The 22,137-nt window shown below is 37.6% G+C and overlaps 1 protein-coding gene across 4 annotated transcripts in view; it reads left to right on the top strand.

The window, feature by feature from the left end:
• The window catches only part of LOC103017183 (contactin-associated protein-like 3), a 250,501-nt gene extending 229,287 nt beyond the window's left edge, over window positions 1–21,214 (top strand). For all 4 annotated transcript variants that reach the window (XM_057547774.1, XM_057547777.1, XM_057547775.1 and 1 more), the window contains 4 exons: window positions 801–888; window positions 13,260–13,490; window positions 13,728–13,799; window positions 17,691–21,214. In XM_057547774.1, coding sequence (XP_057403757.1) covers window positions 801–888; window positions 13,260–13,490; window positions 13,728–13,799; window positions 17,691–17,884 — 585 coding nt within the window. In that variant the 3' untranslated portion in view covers window positions 17,885–21,214. The remainder of the gene's footprint in view (window positions 1–800; window positions 889–13,259; window positions 13,491–13,727; window positions 13,800–17,690) is intronic.
• The last annotated feature ends 923 nt before the right edge of the window (window positions 21,215–22,137 follow it).

Raw genomic sequence — 22,137 nt, 5'->3', positions numbered from 1 at the left:
ACAACAGCAACAGTAATCAAAATTGTGATGCTCAGAATGTATGACCTAAAGCAAAAATTTGATAATAAATCCTAGTAAAAGAAATGCACACCTGGCACTCTTCTTCCATAAGTCTTGCTAGGTCAAGGTGTTTTGTTTTGTTTTGCAATGTCTGTTTGTTTAGCAAGAGACTGTCAAAATTATTATTAATATTTGACCATTTAAAATGCCAAGCTGTCCTCATTGGTTTTACTTTATTTGGTTGGGAAATATTGCCTAGTTTATCATAGTGACTACTGGAGGTATTTCAGTGGGAACCTATTCCCATTGGGTTACAAAAGAACAAATGCTACAGAAATTTAAACACAAGGGAAAAAGCAAGATCTTGCTTAAAGTGGGAATATATTTAGAAAAACATCGGAGTCTTTAAGTCACACATTGTCACTGGGTTTTGAAGAATAATCTTTTATACTGAATCTGTATGAATAATACATTTTTCTGCTCATGTTACAGATTTCCTCTAAATAAGTAAAAACTTTGAGGTTCAAAGTAGCTCTTGCATTTCTTTGTGGATTGTACCAATTATAGATACTTAAATCATAAAGACAAATGTAGGGGAACGGGATGGGCAATGAGGTGGAGTTGAATTTGAGGTGTTACAAGAATTGTTTATAATACACTTTTCTCCTTTAACCTTTGTGATAGCAGGAACATATGGCTTATTTTTTTATCATTTTTCTTGGTCTTCCTTTGATTCCCATCCTCTTATCATCAAAATTGCTTGACATTTTGATGTTTATATCATGTGGAACATTTAATAGGTTAACCAGAATGCAAGGAGACAAGTCATCCTGTCTTCAGGGACAGAATTCAATGCTGTCAAATCCCTCACGTTGGGGACAATTTTAGGTAAGTGGAAGAAAGAGAGCCCCCTCCCCCCACCGCCCAGTGACTGGGATTGGAAATGTTAGTTTGCAAACATGGGAAGCATTCATCATGCTGAAAGAAGCTCCTTGATATATGCATGATTTCCCAGTGAGTGACAGTCAAGGTAGAAGCTTGTACTCTTGTCTGAGTGCGCATATAATCACGAGTAAGTGCTGCCTGCGAGTTGAACAAGGGCGTTCCTTGAAAAATGCCTCCACACTTACCCTCTCACTTGGCAATCAAGCATAATGAAACTTTGCATTTTTCTAACAATTCAGGAAAGAAAAAATCAAAGCAGATATAAGTACACAAATTCTGTAGTAATCAGGGGTCAAATGCAGAAATCATTTTAATGATAAATCTAGATTTATGTTTAAGAAGAAAGAGAAAATGCTGCTTATTTTCTCTTAGCAAACAAGCTTTGGGCTGTGGTCTGGGCCCTGCCTTGCCTGTGGGCTGAGGTGAAATGTGTTCATTGCTCCCAGCTACTCTTGGAAAATCACAGCCTAAATATCCTACAGACATCCTTTATGGCTGCCAGTTATTAGACGTCAAACTCTTGACGCCTTTTTTTTCCCCTTGTCACCAAGAATTACATTGAAATAAAAACAGATATTGAAAGTCATTTCTTTTATTTTTGATTATATATAAACTGTATGTTTTATTGCTATTTAAATGATATCTAGGGGAAATCCTCTTGTGGCATGTTTATTATTCCTCCTCTGGTACTTGATACTCATATGGCTATGTTTTGTCCTAAATAATCGATGGAAACTTATTAGGTGTTCAACCATTTATACATTGATTCTTTTGGTCATTTCTTCTACCCCACAGATATATATTACATCACCAACTTGAGAATGTTAGAAAAGGCACATGAATGGATGTTCAAAATATGTCGAGAATCACAGTAACTATTAAAGCTATCACGTCTTTCAAACAGATGATGGGCAATGAAATGATGACTTCTTATTTTTCAGACAGAGGAAATGTTATGAATCCTAAAGCTCTCCAAGGGTGCTCTTGTAAATGGTAATAACAAAAGTGTAACATTTAGATGCTGCAGACTAACTGTTAAAAAGGCAGATTAAGCCAGTGCTCCTTCACTAGTAAGAATATAGTTTTAGCATGGTACAGTGAATAACAACTTCAGGCTGAAGCGGTGGTGGTCCTGCCTTGTAATCATGCCTTAAAGGTAGATAGAGAATCTGGCCTTGACGATGTATTGACAGAGTGGTAGCTTGTGCTGAAGGTCCTTTCCTGTGGTTCATTGTTCTAGTCGCGCTTCCCACATGTGGGATAGTAATGGTACGGTTACCACAGAAATAAAATGAGAACATTTGTTTCCCACTGAGTGCTGGGAGATGTTTATACCTACCACAGCCCATTGGAGAGGTGAGTATTCCAGTCTCCAATGGGTGGTCTCGATGTTTCTCAGGCATTTCTGACATCCCTGTTTTCATGATATTAGTAGATTTTTTTTATTCTATTTAAAATTGTGGCATAATCTTAAAAGAATTGGAAAAACAAACAAACAAAAAAAACAAACCCCCCAAAAAACAAAAACGAATTGGAAAAACAATTCAAAGGAATACTGCTCCTTCAGCTTTTGTCCCTGAGAATAACAGTATATGTTTAAATAGAGATTATGAAATTCCTAAAAGTTCAAAGACCACGTTGAGCTTTAGAGAACAGTGAGATAGAACCCTATCCTTGGCTGTCAGCCCAACAGTTATAATTGTTTTTAATATCCAAATGGAGAAGAATTTGCTCTCTTTTTTATCTGATATTGAGCTCTACTCTCTGGCCCGACGGATCCTTGGTCTGAGCAGTGAGTAATTGATCACCCAAGGGGTGTGCAAGCTGCAGAGCTGAATTTTTGTCGAGTGGGTGCAAGCTGTGTGTGGAATGATGGTTCTGTGTGCCCCCAGATCTGATCCCTCCTCCACTGCCAGACAGAAGTCCTTGTGTACTCTTTTTCCCAGCCCGGAGGACAGATATGGTCAATAAACAAAACAAACACAGACCACACACAACTTCATGCCCTCAGTGACTCCAGCATCTGACAGGAGAGATGAGGCATATTCAGAAATGTCTGTCACCCAAAGTATGAATAGAAAGTTGCCATCAGTAAGTGTGAAATTGACAAAGGAATATTTTTAAGAACAATTCGGCTTCAAACGTATGATCTATAAAGAAATAGGCAATAGATTACAGAAATCGACTTAATCACTGAACTGCATTATATGAAGGGGATTGTTTTAATAAAAAAGTAGAATAATAAATTTTGTTATATAAATTTTTATTTTCCTATAAGTTAATATATAGAGGGCAGTAGCATGGGACTGAAGGTGTTAATGTTTTTATTCAAGGATGATATATTCAAAAACATCTCTCTCAGGCCACAAAAATTAAAGTTGAAACTCAGCAATGAAGTTTATAGCCTGAAGCAATTGAATCTAATAAAATTATAAATATTCATTTCATCTGTACCTAGAGGTATATATCTTGATCAAAGGCTAATAAAAAGTTTCATGTTTTGGACAACTTTATTTTAGGATGGCTTCTGTTCTGCTGCCACTCTCAAATCAGTTACTGAGTATAAGAGGACTGACTACAGTTTTGTGTTCAGATTTGGCGAGTGTAAGCAGAACTGCCTTTCACTAACTTATAGTAAAGTAGACCAACAGATTGGCTAATAAGGAGCTATTAATGTCCCAAATAAAGTAGTCCCAAACTATGACAAGTCATCAAGTACTTATTTCTTGTTAGCTATTTTGACTCATTGACTTATCCATTCATTCAGAAATGTTTGGTGGTCCCTAATACGCACTTATATTTCATTGGACATTTCAAATGCCTCATAGCAAAATATACTACTGTACCTGCCCTCAAAGCACTTGTGGTATGATACAAGATATAGACAATAAAACAGTGTTCTAATGATTAACTAATCTAGTTAGTCATTATTATTATTTACCCTAGTGTGCTATGGAAAAATGGTTCAGCATCATCTTCTAATTAACATGCTCTTGTTCTTTCCATTCTTCAATGATCTTATTAGTGATGACCAATCAGGTTAAGTTTTCCCAATTACTATAAAATAATTTTAGTATAATCCTACTTTAATGTAAATCTTTAGATTTCTAGTGTTCTATGTAGTTTTAACCCTGATAGGATTTATACTCCCAAAGTATGAGAGCTTTAAAATACCAAGTAAGGTGCCCTAGCATTTTTGCTAAATTTTGTTTCTCTAAAGACCTTTGTATATTTGGTATTCTATTCATTTTGTTTTTTGTGCATTTAAAAAAAAAAACAACAAAAATAACAAACCCAAAATATCAAAGCAAAACAAAAATCTGTTTTTGAAGTGTACAGACTAAAGATATGTCTTCCTATCTCTTCCTGGGGGCGAATACAATTCACATCAATATAGTCATGTGAGTAAACCTTAGTAGGCCAATTATCTGTGGAGGAAAGAAAATCCACTGAAGGATTGTATGTTGAAAAAGAGCTCCATATATGATAATTGGGTAATAAATCATTCATGGAAATTACCTGCTGAGATCTGCATAGAGAGACTAGAGTTTAGATATTAAAAACTCCATTGACTTAAGTGACATATATTAGTCTTTCCTATGCTCTGCCTAAGAATTTATCTCATTTAGAAGAAATTCACATAGAAAGACACAAGGAGTTTATAAAATTTCAGGAATATGAATGTAAATGCAAAACTCCTCAACAAAATATTAGCAAATCTAATGCAGTAATGTATAAAAATTATTATATGCTATGACCAAGTAAGATTTATCCCAGGAATTTAAGGTTAGCTCAACAGATAAAAATCAATGTAATGCACCATATTAATAGACTAAAGGACAAAAACCACATGATCACCTCAATAGACACAGAAAAAGAATTTGAAAAAAATCCAGCATGCTTTCATAATGAAAACATTGAACAAATCAGGAATGAAAGGAACTTCCTCACATGGAAAAGGGCATCTGCAAAAACCCCACAGCTATTATCACACTTAATGGTGAAATAATGGAAGTCTTCCCCTAAGATCAGTAATGAGATGACGATGTCCACTCTTACCACTTTTGTTCAAGACTGTAGTGCAGGTTTGAAGGAGGGCTGTTAGGCAAGGAAAAGAGTAAAAAGTATCCAGATAAAAAAGAAGTAAAATTATCTCTATTGGTCAAGGACACAATCTCATAGGGAATCCATGAAAAAAGCTATTAGAGTTAATAAACAGTTTTGGCAAAGATACAAGACCAACACACAAAAATTTACTATATTTCTATATACTAGCAATGAACAATACAAGAATAAAATGAAGAATGAAATAATAGAATAAATATTCTATTTACAATAGTATCAAAAAGAATCAAATGCTTTGGAATAACTTTAACAAAAGAAGTGCAAGACATGTACGCTGAAAACAACAAAACATTGTTGGAAGGAATTATGTAAGACTTACATAAATGGAAAGGTATCTGTGTTCATGGACTGAAAGACTCAACATTGCTAAGATGGCAGTGATACCCAAGTTTTTCTACAGAATCAACACAATTTCTATCAAAATCCAAATGGCCTTTTTTTTGCAAAAATTGACAAGTTGAACCCAAAATTCATATGGACATGCAAGACAATCTTGAAAAGAAGAATAAAGTTGGAGGTCTCACCCTTCATGATTTCAAAAATTAGTAGAAAGCTACAGTAGTAAAGACTGTGTGGTATTGGCATAAGATAGACATATTGGTCAGTGGGCTAGATTGAGAGTCAAGAAGTAAAACTATATATTCATGGTCAGTTGACTTTTAACATTGGTGCCAGGACCATTCAATGGAGAAAAAATAATCTCTTCAACAAATGGTGCTGGCCCAATTGGATATCCACAAGTTTAAAAAATCAGGTTGGACCCCTACCTAACACCATATACCTTGGATTAGGCAACGGTTTTTTTAGAGAAGTTTTCTTAAAAGCCTTGGGTTAGATCATGGATTCTCAAAAGCGCAAGCAGCAAAGAAAAATATACTGGATCTCATCAAAATTTAAAACTTTTGTAATTCAAAGGACACTCTCAAGAAAGTGAAAAGACAACCCATAAAAATGAGGAAAAATATTTGCCAGTCCTGTATCTGATAAACAGAATACATAAAGAATTCTTATAACTAAACAGTAAAAAGACATAACCCAATTTAAAAATTGCCAAAGGATCTGACTAGACATCCTTCAAAGAAGATATACAAATACGAACATGAAAAGATGTTCAAAATCATTTGTCACCAGGGAAATGCAAATCAAAACCACAAGATACCATTTCACAACCAATAGGATGGCTATGATCAAAAAGACAGACAGTAACAAGTGTCATAGAGGATATGGAGAAATTGGAACTCTTGTCCATTGCTGGTGAGAATGTAAAATTGTGCAGCTGCTGTGGAAAAACAGTTTGGCAGTTCCTTAAAACGTTAAACATAGTTACCAGGTGACCCAGAAATTCCACTCCTAGGTATATACCCAAGAGAATTGAAAATATATATCCATACACAAAAGGTGTACACAAATTTTCAGAGCAGTATTATTAATAATAACCAAAAATTGGGAACAACCCCAGTGTCTGTCAACTAAGGATTAAGTAAACAAAAGTGGTGTACAATGAAATATTAGCCATAAAAAGTAATGAAGTACTCATACATGGGACCACGTGGATGAACCTTGAAAACATTATGCTAAATGAAAGAAGATAAACACAAAAGACCACATAATGTATGATTTCTTTTATATGAATGTCCAGAATAGGCAAATTCATAGAAACAGAAAGTAGTTTAGGTTTTCCAGGGGCTGGGAGGGAGGTTGGAGTGGGGAGTGACCACTAATGTGTACAGGGTTTCTTTTGGGGTGATAGATTCAGCAATTACATGCTGGGAAAGGTTTTACAACTCTGTAAAAAAACCCACTGAATTGTACACTTTAAAAGGGTGAATTTTATGGCATCTGAAATGAATCTCAAAAATAAGGAAAAAAATCCATTAGAGATTTATTTCTTTTGCTAATGCCTTTTCTGCACATGTACCTGGGAGAGTTAGAACACTGAGTCATAACTGGACATTTATTCTCTAGTGTGAATGAGTTTATTCAAGAACAGGGTTTGATGGGAAATAGAGGGGGAGAACTGGAAAGGCCCAGGGTTAAGGACCTCTGAGATGGAGTGAGGGCACATCAAGAGAAGGCTGGACAAGCCTAGTCACAATTTTAAAAAGAGCTGATGAGCTAAAAGCAGCGAACATGTAGATTCTGACATTATTTCCTTGTCATGTGAAAGGGTGGCAGAGATTATTGAAATGTCATTATAGGAAGAGTTGATATAATTTACTAAAGAATGTTCTTCCAGTAAATACCTGCTGGGAGTGCTTGTTAAAGTGCTTAGGGTCCCAAATCACCCCTGATTTCTTCCCAGGTATTGGTTGCAAGTGCCAGGGATAGTTTGGTGTGGTGGGGTGGGGTGCAGGGAAGGGGGAATAATTCACTTCTTTCTGACTCTGAAAATCAGGTCCCTCCAACCCTGAATTGTTGGAAAGACAAGACTGAAAAAGTCTGTCTAACATGATTTTCTAATTAGGTCATTTATTTAGCTAGCATAAGGGAAGTTCACTCTGGTTTCATCAACTCCAAAATAAATAGCAGGTTGATATTTATATTCAGTCTAGCCAATTTCATTCACTAAAATGTTTTTAACATTCATCCATGTTGTTGCATGTAATAGTAGTTCACTTGCTCTCTTTGCTGGATAGTCTTTTATTGCATGAGTATACCACAGTTTGTTTATTCTTATGTTGATGGGCAGCTGGATTGCTTCCAGTTTGGGACTGTTAATCTCCTGTATTAGCTTTATAGTTGTACCTCTTTGTATTTTTTTATCAGTTACTCTTAAGATTAATTATTCATCCTTGATTTATTATATACTACTTTGAATGTACACTTCCCAAACTATGGAAAAACCTTATTTTTTTTTTCCATTTTACTTCCTCTTCCACCCCTTTTGCCATTGTTGTCATGTATTTTACATATTATTTTTTCCACAAGACATTATTATTGCTGTTGTTTTAAACAGTCGATATTCACTTCAGTTATCTACGTATTTACCCTTTCTGATGCTCTTCATTGCTTCCTGCAATTCCATGGACAATTCACTTTGTTTCCTGATTCTTGTTTGCGGATGAGAGCTCAGGGAATCTTGGAAATGCTCCTTTTGCTATTCCACTGTTTACCACCGGTGCCTTTCAGAAACACTGCTCATTGTGGGTAGCAGAAAGCTCTTCACACACATTTTAATTCTTTGTTCCTTCCTTTTCCTTGTGAACCTTTTGTTAACATGCTTGTTCCTCACAAAACCAGAAATCATCTCGTGTGTTGGAGTGCATGGCCTTGGCAATATATTTTAAAGGCAACACTACCCAATACCTGAGACAGTTGAGAATGTCTATGTCCTGAATTGTTGGAAATTTGATGGTGCTCTCAAGATTTCATACCATAGACATTTTTTAAGAGAAAAAACATATTAAATCTGTTTTTATCCAAAGTGATTTAAGGGGTTCTACTCAAAATTACAGTAGAAGTGAACTTTATCCTCAGCCCTTAGCTCACTTTTTCCTAAACATGACTTTTCTTCACATTCACGCTCAAACCACTTTCCCTTCCCCTTCTTTCCTAGCATGAAACTGCACCTGATTTCCCCTTACTTTCTGTTGATGCCTGTGTTCTCAAGCTAGAGGTTTATCAGACATTTTCATCCTGACGTGTAAATTTCTAATAATGCACTAAGTATTCTCCTAAGGTTCTTCCCCCACCTTTTTTTTCTCTTTACACTTTAAAGGGAAGAAAATTTTTGAGCCAAAAGGAAGGAACTTAATGATGGAATTTCAGGAGTCAGCTAACAGGGAAGATAGATTTGCACTCATTGTCTTTCTAAGCACAGTTCTATTAATTCGGATGCTGACTTTGTGTGGACCTGTTTCTGGGAAATGCAGCTTGGACCATAAGACTTGCCTCTACTCCCAATGCAACTTGCTTGTGCCCCTGAACCTAGGAATTATAGGGCCAGCCCAGCAGGCAAGAGGAGGCAGGAAAGTGTGAATGAGAGAGCTGGGGTAGGAGTTTGCCCTCTGGACTGGAGGAGGAGTACGTAGCAGAGTTTTAGGGTGGTGTGTGGAGACCGTGGATCCTGGGGAAAGTTTACCTTGCAGAGGACTCAAGGCTTCCAAAGGGAAGGTCAACATTGCTCCACATTACCGTCCCCATCCTCTCTGCTCCTCCTGGAGCTGAGAAAGGGATGGATTATCGGGCCACATCCTTCCTACCATGGTGAGGCTGAGGGTAAGAGACCTCTTCCTATGCTTTATAAGAAGTCAGATAGTCTGAATGCAGGTCTGCTGCTGACTATAGAGCAGAGAAGCTGCACTGTCCACAGTTGTCAGGACCTGTGTATCGTATAATACCCTTAACCATGGAGTCCCAATAAGCAGTCCCAATAAATAAATAAGGAAATAATGATGCCACCACTAAGGGAATCTAAAAGCAAGAGTAAGGGTAGAGAAAGAAGAAAAAGCAACAAATAAAATTTCTTGCATCAAAATAGAGCTATTGAAGAAGACAGAAGACAACTAGGATGAAACTTGGCACTCAAAGAGATTTTAATAAAGTCACACACACAGACACAAGCACCAACTCTGGGAATTAAAATAAATATGATTTTTCAAAATTTCACTGGGTGATCTAAAGGAGAGAATCATCACCAGTTATCCTTAAATAGTGGCACGGAGTATCATGTAGATGAAATGTCTCAAGCCACAGAGCAAAATGATTAAGACGTAGAAATTAGGAGGGAAAAATAAAACAGATTTGGAAGTTAGATCTAGAAAACCTAATATGAATAAATAGAGATCCAGAAAGAGAACTAGAAGCAAAGACAATACTTATGTATTAAAAAAATTTCTCTGAGCTAAAGGACAACCTGAGTTGCAGATTGAAAGGACTCATTGATTCTGATGAGAAAAGACACACATCTGGGGAAATTCTGGGAAAATCCGTGAATTACAAAACCATAGAGAAAAATCTTCCAGACTTTGTAGACAGAAGTTACTACAATGGAAAATAATGATATTGACATCAGCATCCAACTTCTCATTTGCAACAATAGAATAAAAATGATAGAATGATATAGTTATACTGCTAAGAAGAATGGTTGCAACTCACGCCTCTAATATATAACTTATCTGACAAGGTTAAAAAAAGATATTTTGGATAACAAGGAAAGATTGAGATTAAATACTAATCAAGCTTCCCATCTTAAGAAAATACTAGAGAATTACTCCAATCAAAAAATGAATCAAAACCATGACCTCAGGATGGAAAATTGACAGGAAACTATGAGCACCAAACCTTTACATATATTTATACCCACATGTACATGCATAACATAGTTACAGCTATATGATTAATGATAGGCTATCCAGGTACGTATAAATTCACCCATGCACACTCACAAATCCACATATATGTATAAATATTAAGTACAGAGTCTTGAAATACAGGAAAATATAATGTGATATGATATGCTACTGATGTTTCTTTCCTTAGTAACAACACTATCTAAAGACATGAAGTTAGGTTATCTTTAAAAAATAAATTCCACAAAATTGGCCTAATTCAATATGATAAATGTCTGCCCAAGATTCCTTCTGTCACCCTTGCCTAGTAGTGCTCAGGTCAGACTTTGACCAGGAACAGGAAAGCTAGTGTTTGTCCAACAGCTAAAACTTTTATTTTACCTCTAATTTTTTTTTCAGATGTTAGCCTTGCAAAAGTCCTGTGTTACTATTGCAGTGTCTCCCATTTTATTTCTTCTTGACATTGTCTCAAGTATACATAAGCAAGGGTGCCTTTCTTTAAGAAATAGATAATATCTGAATGCAAAATTTAAAAAGTAAAGTCATCTTTAAAGTACCCTTTTAATTGATAATCCTTTAGTTGGGTTGTGCCTAGCTCATTTTACTTCAGTGTACTTAAGGAGCTACCTGAAATTCCACGTGCATAAAGCTCTTTGATGTCTCGTATAATCAACTTGGCCAAGGTGGCTACGTGTGTCAGACAGATGTCTATTACGATTATAACAATGCAAATGCATGCCCCCAATTTTAGTTGTTTTTAGAGGTCTTTTCCATAGCAAACATTTACTTTTGCAACTTTAAAATCATGAACAGAATTTTGTAAGCCCAAGTAACTCCCAATACATTTGCTGAAAATCTCAAAGTTAGGCCATTTTTCTTGAAGGTACAGCTCTTTTCCAAGCCAGAAGAAATAAGGATACAGAATATTTGGTTTTCCGGAATTATAGACTGAAATAGTGAGATGAAGTTTAATAGGAAAAACGGTGAGACCTGTAATAAGAGTCAGGAAATCTACCCCATGAGTTTGTATGGGAGACAACACTTGACCTCTCCTCTCTTAGGGTCTATGGCTGGACCTGAGAATTAAATTGACATAAGACAGATTAACAGGGAAAAAGCATACAGATTTTTAAATGTACATGGGAGTCCCTACAGGAAAATGAAGACCCAAAAAGCAGATAGGCCCAAGTGTTTATATATGAGGTTGAACAGAGAGTGGTGATTGTGAAAAAGTAACTAAAATGTATGAGGAGATGAAAGGAAGATAGGGGTTATTTTAACAAGGTTTGTATGTACAGATTTCTCTGGGCTGGTCTCCTCATCTCTGGTCATAAAAATGTATTTTTCCTCCTGGTACAAAAAGGGCAGCTTTCCCATAACAGTTTTATCTCCTGCTTTCAGGAACAGAAAGCGGATGTCAGTGTCCTTGTACCTGCTGTTTTTCAAGAAAATAATCCTTATGCCAAAATGGCATATTTGGGGGTGGCATATTCTGCTACCCTTCGAATAGAAGCTTCAGGGTATGTTGTTTAACTTTAGCGACAATGAGGATGTGTTTAGTTACCATGACATTCAGTAAAACTCAGTGGCATAAGATGGCAGCCAACTATGGACGTACATTTTTAGCTGGAGCCAGTGCAAATAATCTTTTATCACAAGGTCGGTCCTCTGAATTTCTCAGGTCACACCTTGAGAGTGACACATTTTTAAAAATTCTACTACCCAAACCGTCCACAGAAGGGTGGTAATGGGACTAAATTTATTCTTTGATTATAAAATATATATTGCATGCATCCTATGTAACAGACATTAAGCTAAGTGCAGGGGAAGGCAAGAATAAAACACACTGCCCACCAAGGGCTTTCCACATGTTGCATGAGAGAGGGATGATCCAAGGAGAGTGACCTTCTGCAACTGATGCACCAGGCAAGGCTAGCTGGAAGTGTGGTTACACACCCCTGGCTTCAGAGTTCAAATGCCACTATTCAAAAGTCTATAAATCGCTTAGCACAATGCCCAGCTTATGGGAATCATTTGGTAAATTCTTGGTAGCTGTTTATGATTGTTTGAAAAAGAAGAGGCAACGAGCCTTTCTACACAAGGTGAAGTGAGAGGGAGTTTGACAGCAGATGCCAAAGTTGCCTCATACTGATGTGGTTTCCTCTGTGGGGGACATGGAAGCTTCCCAGACTGACACATTTAAACTTGAAGTCTACAGCTAAGGGCCTTTGGTCAGATTTCGTGCCCACTGAGCAAGCGCACTGCGGGATGTAATCGTAACTGAAATGAACGGATTGATGTTCTCTCCTGTGTCAGTCGCTGCTCTTCTTCGGTCTTAATAACCAACTTCAGTCAGTTGGGGATGAGGGCGGGGATCAGGAGGGGGTTGATGGGGGCAAAAGCCTTGATTTACGGACCCGGGACAGAGACCACCTTTGTGAAGAAGGGGAAAGGAAGTGTGGTGCGGAGTTCCCAGGGCAGCACTTGCAGTTACGGAGAGGCCCTCTCTGTGGGGGTCAGAACAGTCAGCCTGAATAAAGTGTTAATTGTGAGGGAACTGCAGAAGGGATTCCCAGAACGCTGCTGTCCCCCAACCCAGGAGACCTAGATTACCGGCCACAAATCCTGTTAAAACTATTTTGAAAAATGCATTGGCGGAGGATTTCATTCGTCAGTGCCCCGTGACTGCATGCAAAGGAGCTTCACTTGACTCACACGGGGAGTGAGCACCCGCAGGGCATCAACCAAGGCGGCAGGTACCGACTCTGGCTCTTTCCTAAAAAACGAAGGGCTCGGAGGGAAGTTCAGTTCATCACTGCTGCGCAGATGCAGGCTATTCCTGCGTCCCCGCCAGTCGCTCCTGAGCCCTAACGGTGTGTCCTACTTCTTTGCCCGCAGGGCCTCCCGGCGCGGACCGCGACACGCTGCGGGCTGGCGCGCACGGCTTCACCGGCTGCCTCTCGGCAGTGCGCTTCGGTCCCGCCGCCCCGCTGAAGGCGGCGCTGCGCCCGGGCGGGCCCGCCCGGGTCACTGTCCGCGGACACGTGGCCGCCGCGTCCCGCTGCGCGGAGGGGGCGGGGCCCGGAGCTCCAGCGCGGGAGGCGACCCGACCGCTCGCAGGCGGCGCAGGTGCGTGGCCCTCCGCCCGCGGTCACTCTGCGCCCGCGGTCGTCCACCCAGTCTTCATTCCAGAGGTTTCCAAAAGTCCTTTGTTCGTACACCTTCCCATTCCCTGGTCTTTCCATTCTCGGTTCTTCGTTTCAAGTTCATTTCTGTCACTGCGTTGTCTGCTCTTCTTTCAAATGTGGATTTCTCAAAAGTTCTCCTTTCCACTCTCCTCTGTCATTCTTCCTTTTTCTACTGTAGGTCGTTCTGGATCAACAGATGAGGGAGAGCCCTTAGTTAATGCGGACAGAAGTGACTCCGCGGTCATCGGAGGTAACGAGGCCGCGAATGACCTCGTCCTTGGCGTTGTTGTCACTGTTAGCAAAGTCCAAAAAATATCCGTGAGAATCCGTGCTGATTGTGAGGTCAATGGCAGTGGCAGGCCACATACAATTGCTCATGTTCTTGACGTGAGTGTACCGAATTCAGCTCCTTTGGAGATACTTAGGAGAGGGAATCGATCGCTCCACTGAAACACTTTTTAAAGGATGGTTGCCAAACTACAGAATAATAAGAGAATTTTCGTTTGAATATAGCCATTAGTATCTCTCAGGATATATACATATTTAAGGTGCATTTACTTTTACTTCTTTGATTTAAAATTAGCCATGGACCTCTCAGTCCCTTAGCCCAAAACATTTAAAAATAAGATTAAAAATAAAACATATATTGGGAGAAGCACCTAACTATGCAAATTGTCATTTTCCTGAACATAAAGATATAAAACTGTGTCTGGCATCAAGCTTATCTTAGGATGGAGAGATAGATAGATTAGAGATATCCATCAAATAAATCCATTCATCTATATGTATATATGTGTGTATATATATATATATATATTTGAAGAAGTAAAAGTAATCGCATCTTAAATATCTTCTAATATATCCTTTGAAGCAAAATTTGTCCAGGTCTGACTAAAAAAATTAATATTCAATTCTCCCTCCTTATCATTCAAAGAACGTTTTAATTTGTTTAATTAGGTTATTGAAATGTGAGTAAGTTGCAAACTCTGCTTGGTGAGTAGAAGTAAACTGCTCTCCATTCCTTGGTACCTCAAAGTGAGGTGATTACTGCTAGAGCTGGGTGATAGGACTGGGGGTCCACTGTTGAGGCCGGCTACACACCTGCTCAGATTGGATCTGTTCATTTTGTCTGTATCCATCCAGACACCAGTATTCTCCAGATAATTAGGAAAGTATTCAGACATTTTAAAGTGCTGACCAAATCTATGTAAGAATTTTAACATTTCCAGTTCTGTCTCAACTACTTTTATTTTTGTAATGAGTGAGGAATATGACCTCCATTTTATAACTCCAAGAACAAATAAGAACCATAAATGTTATTTAGAATGCACATCTAAAAGGAATAACTTTTGTGTTTAAATTAAACCTTAATCCTAAATCATTCTAATTTATTTTTAATGAGAAGACTTCACTATAATGCCAAAGCTAAGTGAAAATAAATCAACTTAAATGTGATTAACATTTACAAAGTAGGAATCCAAGTTCAAAATTTCACAAATTATCATAGTTTGTTCCCTTTTATTAGCAAGACCAGAGATAATAGTCAAATTGATGATAGAAAAAAGATGTGGTCCTTAGAGTTTTTTTGCTCTTGCTGAATATCATTGGCAAGATGTAGTGTCATTCTCCTGAGAAATCCTACTTGGTTCCTGATACATGGGATGGAGAATGAGGCACAGAAGGTCTTAGGAACAGGATGGCTCATTTTACTAGGCACACAATTCACTTGAACCTGCCTTCCATCTGTGTGGTGGCTGATCGCTGGGTGGTTTGTCAGTTACTGAGTATATAGACCTCCAGTGTATTTTTCCAAAAAGAATTATCAGACTTTTTTCTAATTGATCACAGACTGCACCCACGTGTGAAATATTTGATCTGTTTAAAGGATTATGCCAATAGGTGGATTTCTTCATGTTCTGCATTTTGCATCATTATTTTCTCCTCTTGTAAATAAAGAGAGTGTTATAGGAGAGGAGAATCAACCTAAACAATATTCAAACTTGGTAAGCCAGAGATCACAGAGGGTTTCTTGCCAAGGGATCCATATTGTAGATGGGCAGGTGGATGCGTAGAGAAGGAGACAGATGTAGATAGACAGAGACACAGGCAGACATGAGCGTTTGTCAAAAACACCCTTACTCTGGAGTTGCTGATGGGAAGGTTATGGAAGGCATCAGATGCATTATTCAAATTATCTCAGTCTCTTCAGATAGGGGGTAGAGATAGAAGTTTTGCTAGGATCCCACCAAACCTCATGAAAAAAAAACAAGCTAGAGTTAGACGTGATCAAAAACCCTGATGTATAGGTGGGTCAGTGTAATGGTGAGAGTCACAATATAATCAAGTGGCTTGATCAATGTTATTGAGAGTTACTGGTCCCTGACACTAAAATTGGTTATGATATAGCTCTTAAAGCAAGGTCCTATAGCTAAACATAAAAATAATTAAAGTAACTGTGCTGTTTGTTCCTAAGTGAGATGCAAAATATATTGAAAGTAATGAATATTCTACTTATGAATACTTAAGAATATTCACAAAATAATAAATATGCTACCTCCTCTCAGGTAAGAAGGGGTCTGGGTTCCTGATATCATGTGCCCAGGAATCTCTGTGACCAGTTATACCCAACCAAGCTTTGAGTTTATTGGGCTCCATTACACTTGCTTATGTCTGTCCCAGAGTATAATGAAGAACCCTCATTTTGCAATACAAATTTTGATTTATACAACTAAGCAGTAACATATGTTGGCTTACATTTGTTAAATGGAGATATTATTTAATGCCTGTGTCCATCATCTTAAAACTATATTCACTAGTGAATGCTTCTTTTTATCTATTTGTTTCAGAATGGATTCCTTCTTCACTAATGTGATATGGCTTGAGTAAACATTCCTATGGCTTAGCTTGACAGTCTCAACCCTGATGGTGCATTAAAATAATCTGAGGAGCTTTTAAAATAATGCTGATACCTAGGCCTCCCACCAAAAGATTCTGAGTTATTGTCTGCTATGCAGCCATGGTTGAGAACCGCTGGCAAACCTAATGTCTTCAATACATTTCCAACAAGAGAAATGTTTTCCTTTTACTTTCCAGATAACTGAATGTTATTAATATGTCTACAATTTTTTATAAAATGGTATATTAGTTATCTGTTGCTGCATGACAAATTACCACCTATTTAGCAGCTTAACACAATCCACATGTATTATCCTTCAGTTTCTGTGAGTCAGGAGTTTGGGCACATCTCAACTAGGTCCTCTGCTTAGGGTCTCACAATGCTGAAAATCAAGGTGTCTCATCTGGGGTCTTGGGCTGGGGTCTCATCTGAAGGTTCCACTGGGGAAGGAGCCACTTCCTCAGTTGCATGGTTGTTGGCTACATTCAGTGTCTTGCAGAAGTAAGACTGAGAGCTTCTGAATTTTTGCTGGCTCCTGGACAGAGTCTTTCCCTAGCACTTGGAAGCCATCTGCAGTTCCTTGTCATGTGGGGTTTCCCACCATGGCTCTTGCCACCTCATAGCCAGCAGGAAGAAAGAGACTCTAGCAAGACAGATGCTACAAGCTTATATAACATAATCATGTAATCATGTACAAATAATCAGGTACAGCCCATCACCTTTGTCATATTGTTTCGGTTAGAAGCAGGTCACAGGGGGATCACACAAGGGTGTGGACCCCCCAGAGGCAGCAATCACTTAAGACTCTGTTGGTTCAAAGAGATAGATGGGATACACACCACATTACTGTAGTTCAACTGTGTATCAGCATTAAAATTTAATCGAATTTTCATTAAAATACACATAAGCATTTAATCACTCTGTGGTGGGGCTACACACTCTATACTTTTAAAATAATAAAAACCTGCTTGCTCAATTAGCATGAAGTGTAAGCATAATCTAAGAGACCTCATTGTGTTTCTGCATTTTAGTGTGAAAGCATTAATTGAAATCCAATCATGATATATCTTTAGGATGAAGGCATAAAACCTCTGTGTCTAAAGTTTGCATGGACTTAGAAGTACACTTAATGTTATAATACCACTTGGTTTCAAATTTTCTGATGATAAATGATGCTAGGGTAGATTCTAGCTAGGCTGACATTTACAGTTTATAATTTGACTTCGTGTTTTCCTTTCTCTCTAGGTGTGATAGCAGTTGTGATATTTATCTTGCTCTGCATCACTGCCATTGCTGTACGCATTTATCAACAGAGATGGCTATATGAAAAAAATGAGTCGAATATTCCAAAAACTGGAGACAATGCTGAGACTGCTCTGAAAAGTGAGCTCAACATGCAAAGTACAGTCAATGAAAGCCAGAAAGAGTATTTCTTCTGATCAGCAGTGGTCGTTTACTTATTACTATGATGATGTGACCGTCTTGCTAAGCCACAGGCTCGCAGTGGATGAAGCCCCCCTCTTGGCCTCCTGGGACAGACGGTAGGTGTGCAGCGCCATCAACTTGCTCACGCATGGTCCCTGGAGGCCCTGCTCAGTGCTCCTTCTTGATCTACTTACGTAACAGTGACTTAGGTGTGCTTATTAATCACTGTATGGCAGTTTCTGACTGTTCTGACTTTATCTCTAAAATTGAAATGTATTTTACATAATTACTTTGGGTTTTAAGTGAGAGTAAGAATTTGAGCTGTGGCCCTACTCTTAAAAATTCAACACGGAAGTTTATGAAAGTCAAAGTTGGACTCTGATGTTTTGTGTTACATGGAAACCTACATTATGCTTCCTTTATCAATCACCTGCTGACATTTATAAACCAGGAAGTGCTTCTCGGATGGCCTTCAGCTGCATTCCCATATTCCTGTGAACCAGAGCCCAGTGGCCAAAAATGCATTAGAAACCTGAAAAACATTTTTTTGGCTGATTGTTTTTACTATTTGTCTCTTTTAAATCAGTTTTGATGCATTTTAGTGATGAAATGAGTGTTGAATGTCAGCTATGAAATTCTGCTAGTAAGTTCAGATACAGAACAGAGAATTCATAGGTAGAAAAATGTGTAAATGATTTCAATCTGTGATAATTTGTTTATCTTTCTTTGTAATTTGTCATTATACTCTTTGTAAATTGTAATAACGATCACCTAATGAGCTCACAAAAAATGTATATTTTCTAACTAAACTTGTGCCCATATATAAACTCCATGTTTATTAACATTGGAAATGTATCCTCCATCCACATCTGAATGAAATATAATCCTAAATTTATTTCCTTTATATATGAGGTGATTAAGTCACTTCACTTTTCTTTGTAGTCCTGTGATTTTTTTTTTCTGAAGGTTATGTGAGCAACCCTTTGATTTCCTGTGACTCTCTGGCCATTTATTAGGGAAGAAGTCACATTTTGAACCAAATATCTTCATTTTCCTTTCTAAATTTTGAGCCGATCTAGGCAAAACATTCCCTGAGTTATCCTCTCACCTTGTTACTACTTGGAATATCAGCGGAAGGATGCTTATGTTAAGGGAAGATACAGGTTATATGATTTGAACTAAATTTGTCATTCCAGTCAAGATTCTAGGATCTTGAGATACGTTTCCAATAGAGCACCTAAAATCAACTAGTTCATTTTAAGTAGGGTATATTTGAATACTAGGAGAGCAAAAATTTCATATTAACTCTGGGGATTGATCCAATAACTACTTTTGTGGCAGTGGTCATTAGATAATTGCATGGAGTCACTATTTGTGCTGAAAAGCCAGTTATATTAAAAATGCACTGCCTTCTCTATATCCCACCTGCCATGTGGCTGCCAGGTACTTTGACCACAATAAGACTATCTGGATTTATATGCATTTTGCCTTGCTATTACATTTGAGTGTATACCTACTTTTCTGTGTTCTTTTTGAAGAATGGGAAAAGAGATCCTTTATATTGTCTTTTCTCAAAAAAAATTTTCTTATGGTTTTGTATTGATTTTCTACACAGTGTAACAAACTACCACAAATTTACTGACTTAACACTACACACATTTCTTATCTCACAGTTTCTGTGTGTCAAGATCTGGGCATGGGTTCACTGAGACTTCTGCAAGGTTGCAATCAAGTGTCTGCCAGGGCTGTGTTTTCACTTGGAAACTCAGCTAGGGAGGGATTTGCCTTCTTGCTCCCATGATTACTGATAGCATTCCATTCCTTACTGCTGGAGGATTGATGGAAGCTTGCTTCTTCAAAGCTAACAGAGGAGAGAGAGGGACTCTAGAGCAAGTCTGCTAGCAAGAAGGAGTCTTGTATAATGTAATGTGATCATGGGAATGACATCCCATACCACGTGCCATATTCTGTTGGTTAAAAGCAAGTCACAGGTCTCACCGGTACTCAAGGGGAGGGATTATATAAGGACCTGAACCAGCAGGCTGAGATCATGGGGACCCCTTTAAAGTCCATCTACCATGGATGGTATAATCCATGGTAGATAATATTGTATCTATATTCAGGTTTCTTTAAATAAGTGATGAAAAAAGTTTAGGATGTCACTATAGCAATATATGAAGGACCTACCTTGGTAAATGAAAAACTACATATATGTAGTTTTTTTCCCAAAGGAATGTGCAGTTTGGGGAAGGATTCAACACAAAAATTATAGGCTCCATTAAATGCATAGCTGAGTGTAAACATCATTAAATCACTGCAGCTTTAACAAGTGATCACCTTATGTTCCAAAAGAATGCACCACTTTGGTACCTGAAATTTTACCGATTTATAGATAGTGAAATCCACTGCACCATGCTCTCTTTTCTAAAGGGAAAACTTTAAAATATTTTTACCAAACTTCAGTGATGCATCGTCCACTTTCCCTGACTGATTTGTAAATTTTTCCTGCTTATTTATTAATAAAATAACATTTTTGAATTAAATTAGGAAAATATTTTAAGAAAAGTTGAATGAAATTTGAATTATGAAATTATATTGTTTCTCCCTTAAAATATTAAAAAATGTGCAAATGTATACATTCTGTAGTGGTGTGTATATTACTTTATCTCTACTGTATATATAGGGAATACCGTGATCTGTTAATATTATTTATGGTGGTATTTAACTTATCATACGAAAAGTGAAACACAAAGTAACGGATATTTACTGACTACTACTACAGCTTAAAATACCTATCAATATAGATATTTATACCTTTGCCAGAGAACAATAATTTATCAATCACTAAGTTATTTGTTGAATGTTTACTATATACTTATAACTAGTTAAACATGATTTTCCTCAGACAGTTGGGTTTCTAGAGCACTAATTATATATACAGATTCCAGCAAATAGCATCCTTCTATGAAATAAAAGTTCAAACATAATAATTCCTCAAGTTTTATTTTCAAATAGAAAAGGAAAATAGCACATAATTAACACTCATTATTGGAGCTAGAATTTAGGAATTTCTGTTTACTTCCTTATGAAGTGAACCCTTCCCCCCACTACCTCCCCAGTATTATTTAGTATCGTAGAAAAACATTGGGGAATTTATATTCTGTTTGTCTAAATAAACACTGCTTCTGGAATTGTTTTTCAATTTCTTTCATGTAGAACATTTGATGGATAATAGATTTCAATGGATTTTTAAAAATAAAATATGATGCTCATGGTCCTTGCCTTGAAAGAAGACAAATATGATTGAAGTACTTTCCATCTAGTGTTAAGTCTGACTATGCAGTTGCATTATCAAGCCATTCTTTAAACAAAGGAGATGAAATGGACATATGTTAAATAAAAGCATGTTTATTGGGTTACTGAATCTACTGTTTTGCAATCCACGTACAAAAATGTTTGAGTCCCTCTGTACCTTCAATAGATCCTGGTTGTCTCTTTCCCTTTTTAAGTGTGTCTTATGGTGAGTGGCAACATGGAAGAAAGAATGAAAAAGAAAGTGATAGACATAAAATGGTCTGCACACAAAGTGGTGGGGGAAATGGATTTGGTGTTTATGTATACCCCCAGCCTCACAGGTGCCCATGGGCACATTTATAGGTTGAGGGATATTAACAGATTTTGTGCACATTGAAAATAACTTACTACTTCAGCTGAAAAAGAATATTATTAATGATAGATCTATGAACTACCTAAACCTACATATGACTATTATCACTTTTTGAAAGGATGAAAGTATTCATAAACAACGGTTTAGCAAATTTAAGTTCAGAAAAAAAATCAAATTTTTATCAAAAACAAAAAACAATTCATATTCTCAGAATCATAGAGATCGTCTGTTGGCAGGAGCATTAAATATCCTGCCATCCAATCCTTTCCTCTCCCTTCACAGGCCTTCTAAGCCAGTCTAAGTTGCTTCGTCCAGGGTAACAACCATTTATCAGTAGTTAAGTTCAGTTACCTGAGCCTTGTTTTGCTCTACACGTTCTCACAGGTGCAGCTCTTGCTAGTTACTGCTGAAAGTTTCATCAGAACATCAGCCACTAATATGTGGTGTAAGTTTAGTACAAGTATGGGTGGTGTTTTAGGAAGATAGGTGTGTGTGCCTAAGATGTGTGGCTGAATTTATCATATACAGATCAATCACATTGCTGGGAAAATCAGCTGCTACTTCCTATGAAACCTCTGTTTCAGAATTACTAGTAATGCA

The sequence above is a fragment of the Balaenoptera acutorostrata genome, chromosome 6 (assembly GCF_949987535.1).
Source record: "Balaenoptera acutorostrata chromosome 6, mBalAcu1.1, whole genome shotgun sequence".
NCBI lineage: Eukaryota > Metazoa > Chordata > Mammalia > Artiodactyla > Balaenopteridae > Balaenoptera > Balaenoptera acutorostrata.
This window is presented reverse-complemented; position numbering and strand designations above follow the sequence as displayed.